The sequence below is a fragment of the Leishmania donovani genome, chromosome 15 (assembly GCF_000227135.1).
Source record: "Leishmania donovani BPK282A1 complete genome, chromosome 15".
NCBI classification, from domain to species: Eukaryota; Euglenozoa; class Kinetoplastea; order Trypanosomatida; family Trypanosomatidae; genus Leishmania; species Leishmania donovani.
Genome location: NC_018242.1, coordinates 253,003 through 275,088, shown reverse-complemented (window position 1 = coordinate 275,088; position 22,086 = coordinate 253,003). Strand labels below are relative to the sequence as shown.

The window sequence follows — 22,086 nt, the reverse complement described above, 5'->3', positions numbered from 1 at the left end:
GCTGCTATACGCATATGGAAGGGAATGCGATGGAGGGAGGGAGGGAGGGAGAGAGGAGGATGCTGTGCCTCTCTCCCCTTAGGACAAAGGAGGTGGGTGGAGCTGGGTGGGGTTGGGGGAGGAGGAGGAGTCTGGTGCTTTCGCATTTAGAGATAGAAGTCTCGGAACAGGCGGGAAACAAACAAATAAACGGAAGGAGAGGCGTTACACACAACAACAAAGAAAGGCAATACGCAGCCACACACACACACACACATGCACATGCACACAGGCATGCATACACCGGAAAAAAGACCTGCCTTTACTACTTTATCGGTGAAAAATGTTTTCTTTCTTATTTTTTTTTTTCATGTAGGTACGTGGAAATACAAACATACAAAACAAACAGGGGGCATCAGGCGTGGCGCGCTCACACGAGGTTGCAAACGCTTTTCTGGCTTCTCCCTCTCCGATACACTCCAGCGGCCACACGTTACGTCTCATTCCCACTTCACCTTCAGCCTGAGAAACACGTCGGTGGCGTGCTCTTCGCTGCTGGAAGTGCTTCCGTCTCTACTCACTACTCCTCCAGAGACTTGAGCAGCTCCGTGGTGAAGGCGAGGGTGAGGTGGTCATTCTCTAAGAAATCCTCGGACGTCCCACGCAGAGTTGCGGTGCGAGGGCCGTTCACGGTGAACATCGACGCCATCGGGGAGGCGTCATGGGGGAGTGCCGGATGCGATGGCTGGGCCTGCGAGGGCGCGAGGGAGCCACCGTCGTTATGGTGAGGTGAGTAGTGGCTGAGTGACCCCGACGTGGCAGCCGGGCCGTCCATGCCCTCCTCAGAGAGGTCGGTGAAGGACTTGTAGGATGGCACTACAGGCATGCCGCCAGCCGTCCCGGAGCCGTCGTGGTTCGCGTATGAGCTTGGGTATGTGTAGGGACCGCCTCCACCGCCGGTCAAGTGCGGTGGCGGGGGTGGCACTGCGGAGTCTCCCATGTCCATGTTGCGCGAGGAGGGGTTGCGCGGCATCACGGCGCCATTGGCCATGCCGGCCAACGGCAACGCCGTCGTCGGCATGTTCGTGCCCGAAGCGCCGTTGCCGCCCGCGATCGGCAGCTCGCCCTGCTTGCGCGCACGCCGTGGCTTGCGCTTCACGGTTTCCTGCCACCAGTTCCAGCAGCGGGAAGACCACGTAGCAAGGATCTCCTCCATGTCCGGCATCCCATCTGAACCGCGGCGCGCCGCGGCGGCCATCAGCGTAGGCGGGACCGCTGTCGGGGTGGGCTCATCATCGCCACCCGCCTCCGTCTCCAGGGCAGCACCTGGCTGCTGCGGGTGTGTTAGGCTGTATACCACCTCCTCCATACTCGGGCAGGCCCGGCGCACGCGCACAAGGCGCTTCGCCACCTCAGGCTTCCCTTCCAGGACGTGGATGTGGCTATACCAGCGCAGCATGATCTGCTTGTACGCCTCCAGACGCTGCTCTTTATCGATGGGGTCCTCGTTGGCAATGCTGCCCCCACCGCTGCTCTCGTGCTCCTGATCGACGTTGCCTCCAGCACCGCCGTGGCCGGGGCCGTGCACGTCATCCTCGTCGTTGTCGTCCTCGTCGCCGTACTCGTTCCTCGACCATATCTTGCGGTGCACCTCGTACGTCAACGGTGGCGGCAGCATCTTGACGCGGTAGTTCGTCTGCTGCAGCCGCATCAGTTCCTGCTGATCTGTGTCCTCGCCGGGAGGAGGGAGGAAGCTGTTCGGGCTGCCGGTGCCCATGCGGCCGCTACCCATGACACCGTGGCCGCCACCGCCGGCACCACCGGCACTGCCGCCGGACATCATATACGGCATCATCCCCATCATTCCCTGTGCCTGAACCATGCTATAGGAGTTCGGACTGTTAATGTCCATGCCACTCGCTGCCGTTTTGGTGTTTAGCATGCTGCCCATCCCGCGACCTCCACCGGCCATTCCTGACACCCCACCGTCGATGCCGGCACCAGACGTCATGGCTGTGTGGTGGTGCGGCGACGAGATGCTGCTGCCTCCGGTGATATCGCCACCGGACGCCGCCACTGCAGCGGCAGCCGCGCCGACACCCGTGAAACTGAACGGAGTGGCTGCGGGGTTAAGGCGAGATAGACTGTTTGTCTGCACCGAGGCTGGCTCAGCGGCGGTGTCGTCGGACGGCCTCACGCTCCAGTCCGAGCTGGCGGCCGTAGTGTTCTGCGCATCATCGCGACCTGAGCCACCGGCCGCGTCCTCACTGCCACCAGCCGCCGCCGTGGCATGCGACTTGCTGGTATAGCGGTTCGTGGCTTGCATCACTGTTCGTACAGGAGCGAAAAGAAATACGAAAAGGGAAAGAATGGGAGAAGAGGATAAATCATAAAAACACAGAAGGAACAGAGATGAGCGGGAGGGGATAGGGAGAAGGAGGAGGAGGGAGGGGCAGCAGACAACCACAGACAACGGAGCACACTTGTACGTTACGATTTCTTTTACTTATTGCACCCCTTTTTTTGTAGACCACAGCAGAAAAAAAATGAAAATTGCTCTCCTTCTACACACACATATATGTGTGTGTGTGTTTAGTTTGTGTATCACGTGCGTGAGTGCTTCCTTTCCTGTGCGCCCGCGTGGAGCGCGTGAGAGAGTTGGAGGAGAGGAGAGGGGAGGGGAGGGAGAGAGAGAGAATGCTTTACACGGAGGCTGTTGAGCGAGTCGGCATACTCGTCTCCATCGACCCGACTTCCGGGGTGGTCTGTGCGCGGTCGTGCCGCTTGCACCGAGAGGGCCACACCGGTCGGAGCAGAGTGCGTCCTCCATACAAGAGCAGACATACCCGCATGCGCTTGCGCTTGTGCACAGGACGGGAGTGAGGAAACACCTTTCCTTCCACTTTCCTGTCTCACCGGGTGGATACATGAAGGGGTGGGGTGTCGCGGGACTTACTGTGAGGGCACGGATAGCGGCAGCGACGAGGGAGGAGGGACCCAGAAGGCGCACTGACGATCGAAGTGCAGTTATCGCTCGCAGTGGGCAAGGGAATGTAAGAAAAGCGCCTCCGTCGTCCGTCCCTCGCACCCTTGAATCTTGCCGCACGCGTATGCGCCCCGCGGAAGGCGAGCGAAAAGGATCCACACACACGCGCGCGAAAAGGAAGCCAATAAAGGAAAAACCTCCGCAGGGACCGGTGCACGCCCACTTGCTGGCGCAGGACGAAGAGCGGAGGAGGTGCGGAGGTAAGCAGGAGAGTTGACCGTCGGCATTCCCCATAATATATGTCTCGCCTTCTCGCTCTCGCGCGCGTTATTGCTTTCTCTTCATCTCTTGTTACTTTGGCTGATGGAGCTTGTGGTGTGTATGCCTGTGAAGGGATGCGGGAGGGGGGGGGGGCAGAGGCACTGTGCATGCCCGGCGTATCTCCCCAACCACCCTCACCAAGGTTCACTTCCCAGGGTGCTGTGAGTTCTCCATCAAACGAAGGCATCCAAAGTGAGGGAGATACGATAGCGCAGAGGATCGAGATCGCGACACGAGGGAGACGCGTGCATATGCGGGAAGGGGGGGGGAGTAGGAGAGAAGCACGTCGCCTCATAGGAAAGGAAAGAAGGCCAGGTCGAAGAAAGAAGCGTGCCCCGACCTTTTTCTTCGTAAGGGGGTGTAACATCGACGACGGCGCCGCGATGGGGAGACACAGCAATATGCGCTTGCCGCTTTCGCTGCGAGGATAAGGCAGCAGCGTGAAGCGGCGCACGTGTGTGTGACCCCCCTGCCGTCTTGGTTGTACCCAGCGCCCGCCTGACTACCCCGTCGCTCTCTCACACCCCTCGCCCTCCAGCCACTCCCACTAGCCCCATCTCAACTTTGCGAGCACACACACACACACACCAAAGGATGATGAGACGCAGACCCGCCGCTCTCTTCATTCTGATTTACCGTCCAGCGACCACACTCCCCTCTCATCTCTTTCTCGCCTCCTGTTCGCCGGACGGAGGCGTTTGCGAAATGGCGAAGGAGAACCTTCGAGAACAGGTAAAAACAGGATCATGGTAGCCGGGTGTGGCATGTGGGTGGGCAAATCCCCCTCCTCCAACCCGGCCGTGCAGGCATCTTCCCATGGCGCCGAGCCTCAGGCCGGCTTGGCACGCGTGGTCAGTCGCCCAGCCATCCGTTACGGTGGAGTTGCTGTCCAGCGATCTCTTGAACACGCAAAATCATGAGTTTTGGGCCCGCATAATGTGCACCGCCTCGGCTGCACTCGTGCGTGGCGCACGTGAGGCGATCGTAAGCCTTACGCTTTCCTTACGCCCCCCCTCCTTCCACTCCTTTGTCCTCTGGCGAGGATATTGACAGTCGGCGGTAGGCGTCTCTCGCTTTCTGTGTGTATCTGTGCGTGTATGCGCACACAACACGGACTCATAGCTGAGCTCGTGTCATGCCCCACGACTATCAGCGTTGGGGATCGAAACTGTAAGGAGATCAGGAGCGTTAGGGGGGGGGACAGGGGTGGGTGTGGGTGAGGGTGTGCGCGTGGAATGGAGATAGAAGAGTCGATCATAGGAGAGGACAGCAAAACTACGGAGGACCAGAGCGAGAGAGAAACAACAAAGGGATACGCACACACGCACACACGCACGCGGTGATCAGTGAGGGCAAAGAACGAAAGTCGGACGCCGGAATGCTCATGCAGGGATTTCCTCAGCGGAAAGCGGAGAAGGAAGGCAAGGAGAAGGAGGGAGGAGAGAATGAGGAGATCGTGGAGGAGTGGGACCGCTCCCCCAGGACCAGGGGAGCCGCGTCCCGAAGCGTCTTTCCTATTTTTTTTTTGAGGGTAGAGGGAGAGGAGAGGGGGCGAGGGGTTGCTCCGGACGCTTCGCGTCATTTCCTTCCTTCGTTTTTTTTTGTTGCACTTGTACTTTGTCCCCCTTCCGGGGGTAGTGAGCGCACTAAAAGTGGCAGGTGAGAGGCACCTCCCCTACGTCGCGATGCAGGGCGGCGCGTGGTGGGCACGGCGCACACACACTCAGAGAGAAATAGCGTGGGGGTTGGGTGGGTGGGTGGGTGGGAGAGAGCGAGTCCTGCGGCCTTTGAAGACAGAAGAGAAAGTAACAGTACAGCACAGAAAGAAAATTTTTTCTTTTCGCTTTCATGGTATCGCATGCACCTGGGGTTCGGTGGAGATGCGGCTCTGTTTCTTTTCGTAGCGTGGTGCTCTTCGTACTTTGGTTGTTTGTTGCCTTCACGAGCGCGCATCTGTCTGTCTGTCTCTGTGTGTGTGTGTGTGTGCTTGTGTGTCTCGGCTGACGGTGGTCCGTTGACTTCCAGAGAGGAAAAAAATTCACTGCTCCGACTAGCGCCAACAACAAAACGAGGAGAGGGGAGTGGGGAGAGGGCGTGGGAGGCTGGGAAGGCGAAACAGAGGACAGCGAAGAGCAACGACGACAAGGGTGAAGCATGCACAGCACACACGCACAGCATAAACACGAGGTGGAGGGGAGGAGGAGGGTGACACACACACAGGATCTACTTCAACGGCAACAGGGCAAGACACAAAACATCAGGGAGAAAGAGTGAGAAAGTGAGAGAAGAAGGCTCACAAGACGAAGAAGGGAAGAGGGGTGGGCGAAGCGACAGAGAAGAGAGTGAGATAATAGAACGAACACAAAAAACAGACGGAGAAAGATGAACGCAGGCAGCAGGGAGGGCAGAGACCGAGGAACAACACCACCACCTCAACGAAGGAAAGAGAGAGACCGAGCGCGCAAGGGAGACGACCATCAAACCACTACAAGATGAAAGCAGGAATCGAAAAGAAGAAGGAAACACAAAACAGAAGGAAGGAACACACACACACACACACACGCAAACACGCACATACATAAGGGGGAAAACAGCCTCCCAAAAAAAAAAAGATAAAGAAACGCGAGAAACAGGGAGGGGGGGGTGCGGACACTTAAAAAGGGAGAGAAGCGTCCGCCAAGACACGCTGCGTTCACTGTCGCCGCTTCGACACCCTCTCCACCCCCGATCCTTCTCCATCTTTGATGATTCTACTATAAATGCCATGGAGGGCGCGCGGGAGAGGGAGAGGGGGAAGCGTAAAAGGGGGTCACGCGCGCATACTCCACATTAGGTGTACCCCGTGTGTGTGGGTGTGCTGACCGAACACCGATCCTTCGCCGTCACCACAGCTCTCTTTTCGATTCTTGCGCATCTGGCTCACCGAGAGAGAAACACACATACATACATACACACACACACACGGGGAACAGAGGAAGAGAGTGCGACATGTGAACAGAGAGAATACAGACTCGCGAAGAGACCAAGCGGAAAAAAAGAAGTGAAGCGAAGCGCATGAAGAAAGGAGAGAGAGAGTGGGACACGAACAGACCAAACAAACGCCAAAACAACAACAACATGCATGTGCGTGCTCCTGACCGTAGTGGTGACCTCGCCGATGGACGCGCGCCTCCTCCTCTCTCAAGTGTCACACAGGATTGTGATCGAACAACACGTGCACGCACACACATACACACACTCACACACGCATACACACATTTGCATGTGTGCGCACATGCGACACACTTTCTTAGGGGGCGCGTGAGCAAGTAAAAGAGAGAAAGAGCAGACAAGATAGCTGAAAGAGGATCCTTTCTTTGTGGAGAGGACGAGGAAGGAGGCGGGGAGGGAAGCGTGCCGGCGCACACACATTTCAACAGCAAGGAAAAGAGAGGGAGAGGGACCACCAAGGCGTACGACGAAAGCAGTAAAAAGAGATTAGACGAGAGCCAGAGAACCGAAGACAAGATATCACGATCCCTCCGAAAAAAAAAGAGAGATGATCATACGCCTACGCATATACATCCATACACAGAAGCTTTCGCCCTCTCACTCTTTCTGCACACGCATGAAGATGTACGCGTCTCTGTGTGTGTGTGTGTATGTGCGTGCATGATCACGACCGCGCTTGGACAAATCCTTTTTTTTTTGCCTCGACATTCATTTCGGTTACATGTTCATAGCGCCATAACCGCGCTGCTGCTGCTGTAGTTGCTGTGAAGGCCGTGCGCCCTTCGTGTACGAGGACTGCATCTGCTGTGGCTGCTGCTGCTGCTGCGCGCCCGTCGCCATGCCAGTGGTGCCGCTGAAGTGCCAACTCTCCGCGTACGGGTTGAAGTTCGAGGACGGGTAGTAAGCGGTGTTGCAGTGCATGGCCGGGTCCACCTCGTCGGGAATGTCGTGCTGATTATCACCTCCCGACATGGCGGCGTCGTAGCTGTAGCCCGAACCACCACCACTGCCCCGTCCGCCACGGTAGCCGGTCGCGGCGGCGCCTGTGTTGTGAGCGCCCGTCGCCATGCCTCCAACAGCAGCTGCAGCTGCAGCAGCGCCGCCACGAGGATGGGCACCGCCGCGATGACCAGTGGTGCTGGCGGCGTATCCGTAGGTGCCCATGCCGGCGTGATAGCCGCGCCCGCCGCGGCCACGGCACCCGCTCGCGCCTAAGCCACCTTGTGGGTTGTAGCGTCCCCCGTTAGCGCTGCCGCTTGTGTTTTGCGACGGCTGCCTACGTGACCGACCGCTGGCAACCACCTCGACTGCCGCTGCGACCGTCCGCGACTTGGCTCGCACGTCTACAGCCCCGGTGCCCTCCTGGTCAAGCTTTTCCCACCAGTCCACCGCCGTCTCGTACCACGCGGCGAGCTCCTCCTTGGTGCTGCCGTTGCTCCCTTCCCGGCTCATCGTTACAGACGATGGCGGCGGTGGTGGGGCGGCCGTGATGGCCGCGAAGGCATCGGACTTGAGTACCGCAGCAACGTACGTGCACCACCGCGCACATAATGACTGCACCACTCCAGGCACGGTGAGCACGCGCGCCAGCTCGGGCAGCGGCGGCGGTGGCGGAAGCAGGCGTACTATAAAGGCAGACGGGTCCGACTCGAGGGCGTAAACGAGATCGGCGTCATTGTCATCGATGTCCTGGTGGTGCAACACGTGCTGCTGCTGCTGCTGCTGCTGCTGCTGCGTGGCCGGCGACGTGCTGTGCGCTGTCGCATAGAAGATGGACGGGGTGCGGTAGGGGTTGTGTTGCGCCATGCCGCTCATTGGCGGCAGTGGAGTAGCTGAGAGGATGCTGTGACTATTCGCGGCGGCAACAGCTCCGTAGCTCGGGTAAGCGCCTGCGTTGCTGCTGCTGCTGCGCGGGGGCGACATGAGTGGCACCGCTTGCGGGCTGATGTTGGTGCTGCTGTTCCCGTCCGAGTCGAGTAACTCCATCCCGCCAGGAGGCTGGTGCCGCTGCTGTGACAGCGCTGGCGCAGGTGGTGACGTTACGGTAGTCATGGGTGACATGTTTGGTGGCAGCATCAAGTTGGGCATGCCACCAGCGGCAAGAGCAGCAGGGGCGCCACTGTTGGAGGCAGGGCTCGGTGAGTAATCCAGGAAGTACTGCCGGCCGTCCTTCGCGGAGGTGGAGATGCGCTTCAGCACCGGACCAGACGGAGTGGAGTGGGAAGAACCTGGCGCAACACAGGCGTCGCTGTTCGGACTCTGGTGCAGCATCTGCTGTTGCTGAGACAGCGACACTGTCGTCGCCGAGAGCTGCGGCGAGCCTCGGTTGGGGTAGCCCGCTCCGCCGAGCAATGCCGAAATGGTCAGCGGGGGCCGTGCACCGCCGGGAGTGGCGACAGAAGACGGGGCCACAGAGTTGCTGGTGCCACGAGTCGCACTGTTCACCCCGGCAGAGGTTTCGGCGCCAGTGTTGGTGTTGTTCACTGACGACGTTGTAGAGCAGCCGTCGATGCTGGACGCCAGGCGTCCTTCTTCTACCACCTCCTCCTCCGGCGGCTTAGCAACAGCCCCGCCAGTGACTGCGCTTGTGTTGCCGGGCGAGGAAGACACGTTGCGGTACGGGTCCCACGTGAAGAGCAACCGCGGCGTTGTACCGCTGTTCATAATTGGCGAGGTCATCATCGCAGCCGCTTTCACGGGTTGCTGCTGCGGTGGCTGCGTGGCAGCAGGAGACATATTGGGGGTTGCTAGTGGCGACACACTGACACGCTGCGGCTCTTGCGAGTCCTCACGCGGGACGGAGCTGGCGGACATCGCCGGAAAAACAACAAAAAAAACGGAGAGGGAGGAGGAGGAGGGAGGTGGAAGCGAAAGAAATGGACAAGGCTGCACTCGCTTCGGTTGTGAGTGTATATATATATATTTTGATAGTCCAGAGAAATGTGTGCGTGCTCTGTGTATGCGCCTGTACGTCGCGAATATGTGTGACGGAGGAAATATATAGCACAAGAAAGTGTTAATAGGAGGATCACAGACACACGAGTACACCACCACCACCACCACTGCAAGCACAACGCCAATAAAGAAAGAACACTAATTCAAAGAGGTTAAGCGACCAAACACACACACACCTATACGCGGGAGAGAGGGGAAGAGAAAGCGAGCTGCCTCTGGTATCGTGCTCTTGCCGGATCTTGCTGTGGAACGCAGGGGTGGACGTGGCCGGCCACAAATGCGCAGCGAAAGGGAGGGGGAGGAGAGGGTAGAGGAGGAGGAGGGGGGGGGAAGTAGTGTTTCTCAAGGCGAAGGAACGAGCAAAGAAAGAAGAGGGAAAGGACAGAGTTCACCAATCCGCCACTCAGACACACACACACACACACACACACACGCAATACAAGATAGAGGAAAGAGGCAACGAGGAGAGAGTACGCGAGAGGAGAAGATAAATAGGAGACACACACACTCACAGGGAACGACACCCAGAGCAAAGAAAGGCGATGGGAAGAGGGTGGGTACTGGTGCGAGCGGGTGTCGCTGAGTGTATGATGATGGAAGACTGGCGCAAGCCAGAAAACCTCCAACACACACGCACACACACACACACAGACACAGTGATAGAGACAGAGAACAAAAAGAGATGAGGAAAACAAAGATGACAACAGATGGACGTACAAAATAAGTACAGCGGTGCCCGTGCTCTCTCTCTCTCTGCCTGTGTGCCTGTGTGTATATGGAGCTTGTTGTATGTGTCCGCGTCTTTACTGCCTTCGTTACGAAGGACAGACAGACAGGCAGGTAAGGAGGGAGATGATAAGAAGAGGAACAAAAAGGGAGAGAGGAAGGGATGCTGATAGGGTAGATCGGTCAGGGGAAGAGGAAGAGGAGTGGAAAGATTTGGCCGGACAACAACTAAAAAAGACGGAAAGGGTCAGGGTAGGAGGCAAACTACACACAGAAGCACACACACACACACACACACACACAGAGAAGAAGATGAGAGGGAGAGACGGAGCAGAGGCGTAAGATGGGCCAGTGGGAATGCAAAGGAAAGACAAAGAGAGAAGCGGCTAAAGGGAGTTGCACACGCACGCACAGAAATAGTTCAACGACGCCACGAAGGAAACAAACAACGACAGAAAAAAGGCAAAAGAAGACGAGAGAGGGAGAGCGGGCGGCGCGTGGGGGCTGGTGTGTGCGTGTTTGCGTGCGTATGTCTGCCTGTGACACACACACACACACACACACACAAACAAAAAAAATGCAAACAAAATAATAATAATGTGAATGGCAGGAAAAAAAAAAACAAAGCGAAGATGTGGAAGAGAGGGGGGGGTGGAGGGAGGAGGGGCAAAGAGAGTCTTTGTTATTAATATATATATATAGTATATATATACTATATATGCTATATATGTGTGTGTGTGTGTGTGTGCTTTGCCTTTTTGTTTTGTGGCGCGGGGCGGTGGGTGGGGAGGCGGGGGGAGGGTGAAAAATAAATAAATATATATATATATATAGTATATATATATATATATTTATAAGTATCTCCTGCACACCCTCCCGAGAATAAAATTTTCGATCGATCTTGGCCCGTGGGTGGTGAGGCGGCTATGTGGCGCTCCTCTTGCTGTTTCGCGTGAGTGTGCGTGTGGCGTGGTAGGGGTGGGGTGGGAGAGTGCCAGAGATGAGGGAGGGAGGAAGGGGGAGGGATGAGTGTCTGTTTGGCGAGACGTACGCTCAAGGACGACAAAAAAAGGTGAGGGGGGAGAGGAAGACCAAAGAGAAAGCGTACGCGGAGATGCAATATGACGCCCCAACACAGATGACTCGCAACGAAAAAAAAAAGACAAGAGAGGGAGGAGCTGTGAAAATATGGAAGAGAGGGAGAGAGGGGAGGGGGAGGGGGACTGGCGCACCTGTGAAGGGCCTTGAGTGATGTTTTTTGTACTCTTGATGCGTGTATGCGCGTTCATATAAAGCCACACACAAGAGCCCACAAAAGGAAGTCCCACGCACCCCGCGTTGAGTGTCAACGAGGGAAAGAGAGAGGCGAAGGGAAACAAGACACAGAAAACAGGGGGAGGGGAAGACGCGGGCACAGAGAAGAGCGCAACACCGGCAGACACAGACAGACAAAGGGCAAGAGAGAAGCGATGATGAGAGAGTTTTGGGGTGGAAGGGGGAGGGGCACTTTTAGCGACAGAGTAAAATAGACACAAGAAAGGTGGAGCGGTGAAGACAGAGAGAGGGTGGCACGCCAGCAGGGTGGAAAACAGAAAATGAGCAATGAGAGCCTGAGAGAGGGGAGTGGTAGGAAGGTGAAGGAATGGGGATGGTGAAGAGGGTCTGAAGAAGATGGTTGACGTGTTTCTTCGCCAGCGACCACAGTCTCTCTGTGCCCCCCCCTCTCTTGATGTTGTACGTATCGCTTGTGGACGTGTGCGAAACGGACGTGTTGAAGGAGCGGTGCGGGGCGGCGGGGTGCAGTGTAAAAGAGAAGATAGATTAACGGAAAGTGGAGGTTTCAGGGCTTGCTGGTGATGGTCCCACTACTACCACTGCGGCTGCGACACTAGGTCCTTTGATGATGAACCTGGCGAACAGTTCACTGAGGCACAAGGCCTCGTTTATGTTTTTTTTTTCCGTGCCCGCTCTTGTGCCTGTGTCTGTCTGTGTCTGTGGGCCCGCCAGACGGGAATGCCGTGATATATGAGTAAAACAGAAGTAGGGGGAGGGAGGAAGAGAGAGGGGGGCGCCCGCGAGAAGGAAAGGGTGTGGTTGTGCGTCCCACACGTACCGCCCCGTGTATGGCAGGGTAGAGAGGAGGAGGAGGCAAGTGCAGGTCGGGTGGAGTAAAGGAGATGGAGGAGTTGAGGTGGCCAAGGCCAAATCTTTCTATGTGCGTGACGGCGGCCTGGAAGGGGAATGCGAGAAAAGCGGAGAGGCGGCGAAGCAAGGAGACAACAGGAAAGCCTGCAGGACTGCTTCGCGTGGTGATGTGACTGGAAGAGCTAAGAGAGGGGAAGGGGGCTGGGGAGGGGTGAGTGCACCGGTGAACTACGAAAAGGCGATCGGGGTAGCAGACTAGCGAAAAGGAAAGGGGGCTGGAGGTGGATGAGTGGGGGGGGAGTCGTGTGGCACGAGTGACACTCAATAAACTTGCTACTGTCGGGGAGTAAAGGAGTGATTCGGGTGAGGGGAGTGGGTGGGTGGTGGTGGGGGGTGGGGGTTCACACACACACACACACACAGACACACACAAAGCAAGGCAAATGCATGCAAGAGGCAAACAAGGGTGAAGGGGGAGAGAAGGACGGTGTCAGTGGAATGGGAGAGGCACGGAGGTATGTGTGCGAGCGTAGCCGTGCGTGGAGCACTTTCCACGTCAAAGTTGACGCAGAGGGGTGGGGTGGACGCTGGAGAGATGCCGGGGACGTGAGAAACAGATGGGAAAAGGCGCACGTATGCGCAGCTCTCCTCCCGCCTCATCGTCCCACATCAGCGACATTGAACGCGGCCACGGCGTTCTTTGCATTTTCCAAGCGCGTTCGCCAGACATGCTCCGTACTGCATCACTGCCCTCGTTGTTGTTGCACTTCCTGTCTTTACGCAGCAAAAGAAAAGGGAAAATGCACACAGACAGGAAGAAGGTGTGCCCACTTCACTTCACTTTCTTGTTCCTCATTCCTACGACAACGGCCGCCGCTGCGGCGGCGGTAGTTTTAGGAGCAGCCACACCGACCGCCTTCGCTGATAAGGAGAGAGAGGTCGGATTCCTGAATCGGTGCACCAAACTTGCGCGCACACAGACACACATGCATGCACACATGTGCTAAAAAGGGAGATGGAAGGCGCTCCTCCGAAAACAAATGCCTACACGGCAAAAGGGGGAGCGTGCTTGGCCGACCACACACAGACACACTCATAGTCTCAACAGCGCTCTTTATGCTTTTTTTTGTTTGCGGTCAACGAGACCATGCTGCCCTGCAACACGCGCTAAAGCGCTACACCCCTCCCCTCCTCCCTCCACCGACCGGCCTGTCCACAGGGCCCCCACATCGTGCGGCGCGACGCAGCGGTAGATACATGCGTTACAGCAGTGCGCCACCCCTGGTGCCTCCCTCGGGGGTGGCACGCAGCCGCCCCACACCAGTAGGCAGTGTGAGGGCCGGATGGGATACGCTCGAGTCGCGCTGACGCTCTGCCCATCGCATGGATGGCACACACATGTTCACACCGTCGCAAGCTTCTCCGACGCAACGCCAGCCCGGGACCTCGCCGCCGATACCAGCAGCGATGCATCGCTCTGACTCCCCCACGCGGTAAGTGCTCGGCTCTGTCACTAAGGGAGTGTGTCGAAATGGTGCAGAGATGGAGGGAGAGATGGGCAGGAGAAGTCGTCGAGAAGGCAGAGGATCAGCGCACCCGAGGCAAAAGAGAATGATCGCGCTGCTCTGACACTCTTGTGTATCGGAAACAGGCCCTTCTCCCATGCCGAGTAAAAAATCCTCTCCCTAGGCTTTCCTCTCCCAGCTCTACGCGCCTTCGCAGCATTACAAACGAAAGAGAAGACCGCCGCGCCGTCGTCACCTGCGGCTCCTTCTGCGCCTCCCGTGCCTTCTTACCACCGCCTCGTTGGCCACCTGCACTCTCTTCTTCCACGGCCTTCCCCCCTCCCCCACCGCCTACTTCACCGCTTCTTGTCCGCCGCGTAGCTGGGCCTGTAGAAGGGTTCGTGGTGGAAGAGACTTCGAAAAAGCACGTGGTAGGCGTACTCGTTGTTGGCCGGCGATGCACCACCGCTGACGGGGCCGCACGTGGAAAAGCCTGCACCACCAACACCACCACTACCGCAGAAGCTGCTGCTCCCACTTGTCAGGGCGGGCGACGATGCCCGAGCGTCGCGTGCAGCTAAGACAGTCGAGTCACCGCCCTGCGAGGGGAAAGATGTGCTGAGCTGCTGCTGCTGTTGCTGCTGCGCCGTACCACCGCTGTTGCCGGATAGCGTCATACTCAGCACCTGCGGGGTGCGGGGGGTGGAGTACTGCGCGCGGCTCACAATTTGGACCTGCGGTGACGTGGGGAGCGGTGTGCCGCCACCGGGGCTTGTACCTGGACTGCCGCCAACGACGCTGCCGGGGTATGATGGGAACATCCCGAGCACCTCGGGCGATGTTGCCATGGCAACGCCGCGTGTGGACGGACTCGTCGCGGGCTCGATCCCCGGCATGTGGGTGGAGCTGCACGTGCGACGGTGACATGATGCCCTAGCAGCACCCCCACTGCAACCGACGCCTGCGCCGCCGCCGTTGTTGATCGGCTTCGAGAGCAGCACATCGTACAGGAGCAGCTCCAGCGACCGCGCAGACCGCTTCAGGTGGCCGTCCATGCTCTCAAACTGCATCGGCGTCGCCAGAGCCGACGAAGCACTGATGTTGCTGCCGGTGCCGGCCAGTGTGCCTGTGCGAGCGTTCAAGGTGTAATTGGCGGCAGACGATGTGCTTGACGCGCCCGTTGTCGCTACCGCCGCTGCCGAACCCCTCTCGCCGTGCTCTGCGTGCCCGCTCCCGTCACCGCTGCCGCCGCCAAGCAGGCTCAGTCGGCTGAGGTAGTGGATGTGGGTTCGCAGGTTCACCACCGCGTGGCCGTTGCGTAACTCAACAAACATGAGACTCTTCGGGTCTACAGCCGCCAGTCCATCCCGTATCCAGCGCGTGGCAGCGTCGCGAAGCGTGCGGCGCGGCAGCGGTACAGTGTCGTTGATGGAGCTGTAATGCGCTGCAGGCATGTCTTCGAAACCTTCCTGAGTCTCGAGAGCAGCGCTGACCAGCTGACGTTGGAGCTGCCGACGACTGTTCCACTGAAGGCGTGCAGCGTCGGTGGCAGAGAGCCCTGAGGCCGCGCCTGCCGCGGTCAGGAACGATGTCGTCACGGATGTGGCAGGTGGGTTGCTCAACGAGGCCGAGGGCGTTGCCAAGGTGTTCGTACCGGCCGAGGAGCGTGTGGACACCAAGCCGACCACCTCCTCGCGGGCCGCTCGGTGCAACTTCATGTACTCCATGTCGACCGTGCGGCCGACGTACGTGCGTAGCTCGAAGAAATCGCCGCAGGCTTCCTCGCCAGAGCGGCCGCCGTGCAGGAAGAAGCGTGCGCCGGGGTGCACGGGGTCCTCCACCATGGCAGCCATCGTTCGCGCCTCTGGAACGAAGGATGGTAGGTGGAAACAGTTGCGGTGCGCGCCGGGCGCGGAGTGGGTGTTTGGCATCCGGCTCGTCCGTGACCCGCGCGGGGCCAAAGGAGGACCGAGAGAGGCTGCCACTAAGATTCCGCTCGCGGAGGCGGTTGTGAAAGGGTCGCCCTGAAGATAGCGAGCAGCGTAGCCCATCAGCGTAGGGGGCAGCGACGGCGCACCAGACCCCATTGTCTGCCCGCCGGCACCTGCGGCTGACGACGGTGAGGCGTGACGCGCATACGGCCTGCCCTCCTCCGCTGGATTCACGATGCCGACGGCGTCCGCGGCGGCGTCGATCATCACCTCCCATGGACGCTCGCGGCAGATGCACACGCGCCGCCACACGTTCTCGCCAATATAGAAGGCGTGGAGGTCGAAGAAGGTCAGGTGCTGCTGACCTGTGTAGGAGAAGCCGCCGTACACGTAGAGGCAGTCGCGCTGCACATCCACCACCATGCAGGCCCCGGTTCGCGCTCGAGCTGAGCTGTTCACTGAACTCGCGAAGAGGGCGTGGTGCACGTCGCGGGCGCGGTACATCGGGTTGATAGTGCCGTTCGTGGAGTTGTGCAGCAGCTTCGCTTCTGTCTTTGTGATCGTCTCCTGCCGCAGCTGCGCCCCGCGGTCGTTGATGAGAATGCCGTACATGGGATTGTACGGCTCCGCCAGGAAGCTGCGAAGCAAGTGCGGTGGCACCCCTTCCCGCACCTGCACCCAGGTCCGCGTGATAAGGTTCAGACACCAGAGGTCGTTGTAGAAGTAGAAGTCGTCACGGCCGCCAAAGATGTACATGAAGTGACGCTTGTAGGCGGCGCTCGTGGAGCGGCGACGCCCATGCAAGTCCTCGGGAGCCGGGAGGTACTCAACCCAGTACTTCCCCGCCATCTTTTCCAGCGCGCGCCGCCGCCACCGCATGAGAGTGTTGGGGTGCGCCTCACGCCATTGGCTGCACCGCGTTTCGATGCTGGGACTCAGCCCATTTTCGCCCGTCGTGTGGACGTCGGCGATGTCCTCCTCGGCGAGCACGCGGCGCATGATACGCGCATATTCGCTTTTCTCGTACTCGATGCTCTTCAGGTACATGTCTGGGTTCGAATCGATCTCGGCAGCCGTGAGGCGGTGGTCGAAATGAAAGAGATGCGTCACGGGCCGAACCACCTCGCCTTCCTCTGTCATGCCACCGAAGAGCACCACCACCTGCTCCTCCGCGCTGACGCGAGTGCCGTTCCCTTCGTCGCCGCCACGTTCCTCGTCCGCGGCCGCGCCGGGCGTGGTTGCCGTGTAAAGCACACTGCTGCGACGTGGTGCGTACAGCGTCTGCGCTGTGGCGCCCCACATATCAAAGAACGGAATTGTCGTCTGTACGCGTCGCCACGTGAGCCGGTTCAGGTTGAGCGAGAAGAAGCCGCTGCAGCAGATATCACCGACGGAGATGCCGCCGAGGATGGCCATGCACGTCTCACCGTTCACGTCTTGATAGAGCGAGGCGGCTTGGCCGTAGGCGGGGGGTGGCATGTTGCGACACTGCCGCCTCCGTGGCAGGCGCTGCGCCGCAGCCCTCGTGCCCTCCTCGTCGCCTTCGTGCATATCGTCAGAGTCGTCGTCGTCGTCCTCATCGCCTGAGGAGCTGGAGGTGATGGAAGGGGTTCCGATGGAGGTGGCTGCGTCCTCGTCTTCGAGGTGGCGGTTACCACTACGCTGCATATGTGACCTGCGTTGTTGCGTCGCCAACAGCTCTTCCTCATCCTCCTCATCCTCCGAGGCAGGGACGCACGGCAGCTCTGCCCAACGACCTGTTCGCACGTCATATTCCCACACATCGTTGAATGGGACGTTGCCCAGGCCGCCGAACATGATGAGACTGCCACGTTCGGGGCACGGGAGCAAAACGTGTCCACTACGGGGCTGCGGGGCAGGGTAAGGGCGGCGTGCCTCTTGCAACTTCTGCAGCGCATCCGGGTCAACGACGCTCGAGAGCATTGGTGTACCATTGGAGGCGAAAAGGTAGGGTTGCGGTACACCTGCCGCCGCTGCCGATGGGGCGGAGCTGGTGGTTGTGGTGGTGGCCGGTTCGGCGGCAGAAAGTGCGGCGCCACCGAAGACGGGCTGAGGACCGACAATGCCTGTCGACAGGTCGGGGTACAGGCTGAGGCCTACATGATTGATTTTCCGGGGCGGGCGGACTGGCGCTGCTGTCGGTGCTTGCCGCGCTTCACTGTCGTCGTCGTCCTTGGCGCCGGGTGAGTTTGTCGGTCGCGGTAGGGCGCCGGCGGTGGTCTGCGAGTGCTTGTGGCGTTGTGCCGCCGGCTCATCCACGCTTGCGGTCCGCTGAGAGCCTGCGATGCTGCCCTGTACATCGTCCTGCGAGGTCAAGCTGGAGCTGATGCTCGAGGTGCTCGCGGAGGCGTCCTGCGAGAACCCCCATGGGAGCTGCAGCGGCGCCGGCGGATCATCGTCGGCTGTGAGACCGTACAAAGGCTGCAGGTACTGATGCTGCTCCTTCACCTCTGGATCGGCGTAGAGCAACGTGAAGCAGCCCATGTACTGCGGGACGGTCGACATCTTTCTTGTTTGGCTGAGGAGGGGGGGGGTGAAGGGGGGCTGAGAGGAGAGGGGAGGAGGGGAGAATGATGTCCCGTCGAGGGACGCACACACACACGCACACACGCCAAAGGCGAACAAAGACAGAAGTCGGCTGTGCACGGCGACTTGTGCGACCCGGAGAAGGCCCGGCGCGCCGGCAAAGCGAGAGAGATGGTGTGGAAAGAGGGAAGCGGCAGGGGGTGCGCGGGGGTGGTATTCACATGGAGGGGTGCCGCTCGTTTCTCGCAATCTCCTCCACGCAGACGCTCGCACTCGAAACGAAGCCGCAGCGCGCTCGTGAAGCCGAGAACGTGCGCTCGTGGGCCAGGGAATGACCAGTGCTTAGAGAGCGGGGCATACACACACACGCACACGCACACGCAGGGAGAGAGACTAAGACAGGAGAAGAAACGACAAAAACAAAAAAAAGGGAGAGACAAGAGGAGCCTGGTGCGGCCTTCGCGTGGAGTCCAGCTGCTTGCTTCCCTTCCTTCCGTTCGCAGACAGATCAACACTCCCACGCCCACCGTGAGCAAAACTAGGGCCCGAATGGTGGTGGTGATGGCGATCGTAAAGGCCAGCGACAATGCTGTTGATGATGTGCACAGAGAGTGCAGTGAGGGGGGAGGGGAGATGATGTGCGGGCGGGGCCCACAGCGAAAATAAAAATGATGACTCGTAGAGAAGAAAACACACGCGCAGAGAAAGAGAGAGTAAGGGAGGTTGGTAGATGCAAGCGAACTCACTGCGCCGTGAGGGAGTCAGCGATACTACATTCAACGAGGAGAGTGGGATGGTGAAGAAGGCAAAGGAGGGAGAGGAGGGGGTCAGAGGCAGGCAGACACATACATACACACATACATATAAAGAGGGGAGAGTGTGTCTGTGCTTGTGTATGTGTATATATATAGATGTATATGTGTGCGTGCGTGCTAGGGGTACAGGGGTGACTAGACACACACGTACACACATAAAAACGGCAGCGAACAGCCACCGAAGCGGAGAAACACAAACAAGCGGTGAGAAGACCACACACACACACACACAGAGGGAGGTGGAGGTGGAGGAACGATAGAGAAGAGCGGAAGGGGATGATGGTGATCCGGCTGTGATAGCGCTGATGGGTGTCAGGAGGCGTGGTGAGATGCCCCCAAAAGAAGAAGTGGGAGAGAGCGCGCACAAACAAACAACGAAAGCAGTGCAGCGGAGCGTAACGCAACGCCTTTTCCAGACTTACACCACACACGACACGACACCACACTCACGCACCCATGCACACGCGAAAAAAAAGAAGAGAGGAAAAAAATCACACTGCACTTCTATTTGGTTATATATATATATACTATGTATGTATACTTTCAAGATCTTGCCTGCAGCTTCTACAGATCTCTCCTTCGGTGTTACTCGCGACCGCGAGTGTGCGTGTATGAACGCTCCCGTCGAAAGAAGATGTGGTGGTGGTGGCGGCGGCGGGGGTGGAGAGGGATAGAGAGTGAAGCAACAACAATGGGAGGGTGACAGCCGCAGCCCTCCAAAGAGGAACACAGAAACAGACAGAGACTCAAGTACAGATTTGTTCGTGAGCAGCAGTTGCACAGACACACACACACACACACACACACAAAGAAGAGAAATGAGAAGCAGTAGAAGAAGCGAAGGAAGTTGTGTACGAGGAAAAGTGTGTGGGTGTGGGGAGCTGGAAAGCGTGGTTCTCGCTCTCCTCCGTAGTGGTGGCTTTCGGGGAGGAGAGGGGGGAGGGGGAGTGGCGAGACGTTGATAGTGATGCTACACAATCGAGTATGTATGTGCGTCTGCGTGATGGCGGCGCCGCCAAGGAAGAGATGATGCACTAAATATATATATATAAACAAGAGTGAAGCGCGCGGTGAGACTGAGGCGCGCGGGAGGGTGTAGCGAGATGGGGATGTGGAGGGGCGAATATGCTGGTATGTGTGCAGCGCAATACTTGAGCTACTCGTGTGTGTGTACGTACGTGCAGAGCAGAAGAGAGAGAGCGTCGGGGGGGGGGTTGTAGACAGAGGAGAAGCCGTAAAGCTACATAAGGTGCGCCAGTGGGAAAGGGATGGGCAGTACACGCTTGATGCAAATTGCTGGCGCACGCCTGCTCGCTGCACAGGCGCTTTACCGAGTTCTGCCACATGTAGGTAACTAACTTTGGCCGCGCCTTCGCTGTGCTCGCGGGGTTACATGTATCCGGTAAGCAGACTTGTTGCCAAGGACCAGACCCCGCCCCCCTCTCCATCCATCATCGTTGAACTCATCTATGGGGGCACATCAGCTCTGCGTTTCGATAGGGTCCATCTATGTGTGTGTGCGTGCGTCGCACGCCAGCAATGGTCCTCCCAGCGTCGAGGTGAGCAAGAAGGGCTAGAAGAAACAACCTGAGCGGTCGTTTTTGCGCTGCCCGTCGTCCACTGCATAGCGGATTGCTGTGAGGGCCGTAAAATTGCGGTGCGCGGGGTGGGTGGGTGGATGGGTGTTTAGCGGGACGTGTCCCAGCACCGGTCTAGAATTCCAAGCCGTGCCTCTTTCTCCATAGCTGCGCTTAAAGCTGCCTATCCTGCTGCCAGCGCTGAAGGGAAGACCAAAAATGCTGAGGGAGGCACGCCACAGCCCAGGCCGCGTTGCGACAGTCGTACCCCTATCGCATGCGGCCCGCGGAACTTCGCACCCTTTCCATAACGGGTTGTGATGCTCACTGCAGCCGTCTGCGAGTGCTCTGGCAGCTCTGGTACTTGCACATCATTCGCCAGAAGTCTCCACATGTCGCCTCGCTCTCGCTCTGCCGTGCCACGTCAGATTCGAAAAGGGCTTTGCACGTGCGTAGGTTTGGGAGAGCTCCCTGTAAGCCGTCATCTCATCGACATGCCGCGGGGCTGGCGGGTTCGTCTCGGCCTCTCTCTTCGAATCTCCTTGCAGCAGCCGCCGTCGTTCGAAACGCCTGTGGGCCCGATAAATCGTATCCGGCCGCCTCGTCTGCGCACAGTGGGGGAGGGCCGAGTAGGGCCCCATTTCACCGACGCCGGGGCTTTTGAGACGGTGGACCACTCTCGCGCCCTCGCTGCGCAGACGTTGCGCTAAAGCCCACTTGTGGTAGACGGGGCTCCTGGGCGGCGGGAACCACACGTTGCCATCTCGGACTCCACACCATCCCGAGGTGGTGCAGGCCGCAATCAGCCTGTCGACTGGTGTGTGTGTGTGTGTGAGCGGGTGGGGCGTCGCGCGAGAAAGCGACATCTTCCCGGGGCCGCCCTTTCGCGCTTCCCTTTCCGGCTCGCCAACGAGTAGCGCCCGCGACCGTTCCCACTGCCGTGCGGTGGCTTTCCAAAGGGTGCATCCATCGGCCTGTCCCAAGCTGGACAAGGCCGCGCACTCCCGTGCCGCTGCCCGCCTCCTACGGCCCTGTTCACCGTCGCCTCGTCGATCGCTTTCTTGGCATTCGCCGGAAACCGAGTGCACCTTCTCGCGCAACGCCGTCCCGCCGACCACGCCCGTCTCGCTGAGTCAGGGTGGAGTTTGACTATCCTTCATGACGGGCTGCTCCGTCCCGACTTCGTCGTTTTTCGGCTTGGCTGCGCACCGGTGAGAGGAGGAGTGTCAACAAGGAATGATGCAGATGCAGGCTTGCAAACTCCTTCAGGGGCCCACTGTGCTAGGGGGCGGCGACAGGGCTTCACCACTGCCCCCGCACATGTGTGGCCTGCACAAAGGCATAAACAAAAGAGGGGGGGAAGGGGAGGAGCAAGTTCCAGTGCTATTCATTGGTACCCGTGTGGAGTCGGTGCACGCAGCCTTACCACCCCCTGCCTCCGGCCCGGCACCGCTCACCTCCTTCATGCGCGCGGCATCGCTTGTGATCCGCTTCGCCCGACCCTCGCACGACTGCCATCGACGCGTCTCGCGGCACGCTCTAAGCTCGCGCAGTTGTGTGTGTGTGTGCTTCGATTCAGCAAAGCATCTACGAACTACAGCAACATCG

General features: G+C 58.8%; 3 protein-coding genes across 3 annotated transcripts; all 3 read right to left on the bottom strand.

The window, feature by feature from the left end:
- Window positions 1-559: 559 nt before the first annotated feature.
- LDBPK_150690 (hypothetical protein, conserved) lies at window positions 560-1,990 on the bottom strand (the record flags this gene model as incomplete). The annotated part of the gene is made up of 1 exon (XM_003859546.1): window positions 560-1,990. The coding sequence occupies one exon, from the start codon at window positions 1,988-1,990 to the stop codon at window positions 560-562; it is 1,431 nt and encodes a 476-aa protein (XP_003859594.1).
- A 5,004-nt stretch (window positions 1,991-6,994) lies between these two features.
- On the bottom strand, window positions 6,995-9,091 carry LDBPK_150680 (hypothetical protein, unknown function; the record flags this gene model as incomplete). Its single annotated transcript, XM_003859545.1, has 1 exon — window positions 6,995-9,091. The coding sequence occupies one exon, from the start codon at window positions 9,089-9,091 to the stop codon at window positions 6,995-6,997; it is 2,097 nt and encodes a 698-aa protein (XP_003859593.1).
- Window positions 9,092-13,964: 4,873 nt separating this feature from the next.
- Window positions 13,965-18,065, bottom strand: LDBPK_150670 (hypothetical protein, conserved; the record flags this gene model as incomplete). The annotated part of the gene is made up of 1 exon (XM_003859544.1): window positions 13,965-18,065. The coding sequence occupies one exon, from the start codon at window positions 18,063-18,065 to the stop codon at window positions 13,965-13,967; it is 4,101 nt and encodes a 1,366-aa protein (XP_003859592.1).
- Between the last annotated feature and the right edge of the window lie 4,021 nt (window positions 18,066-22,086).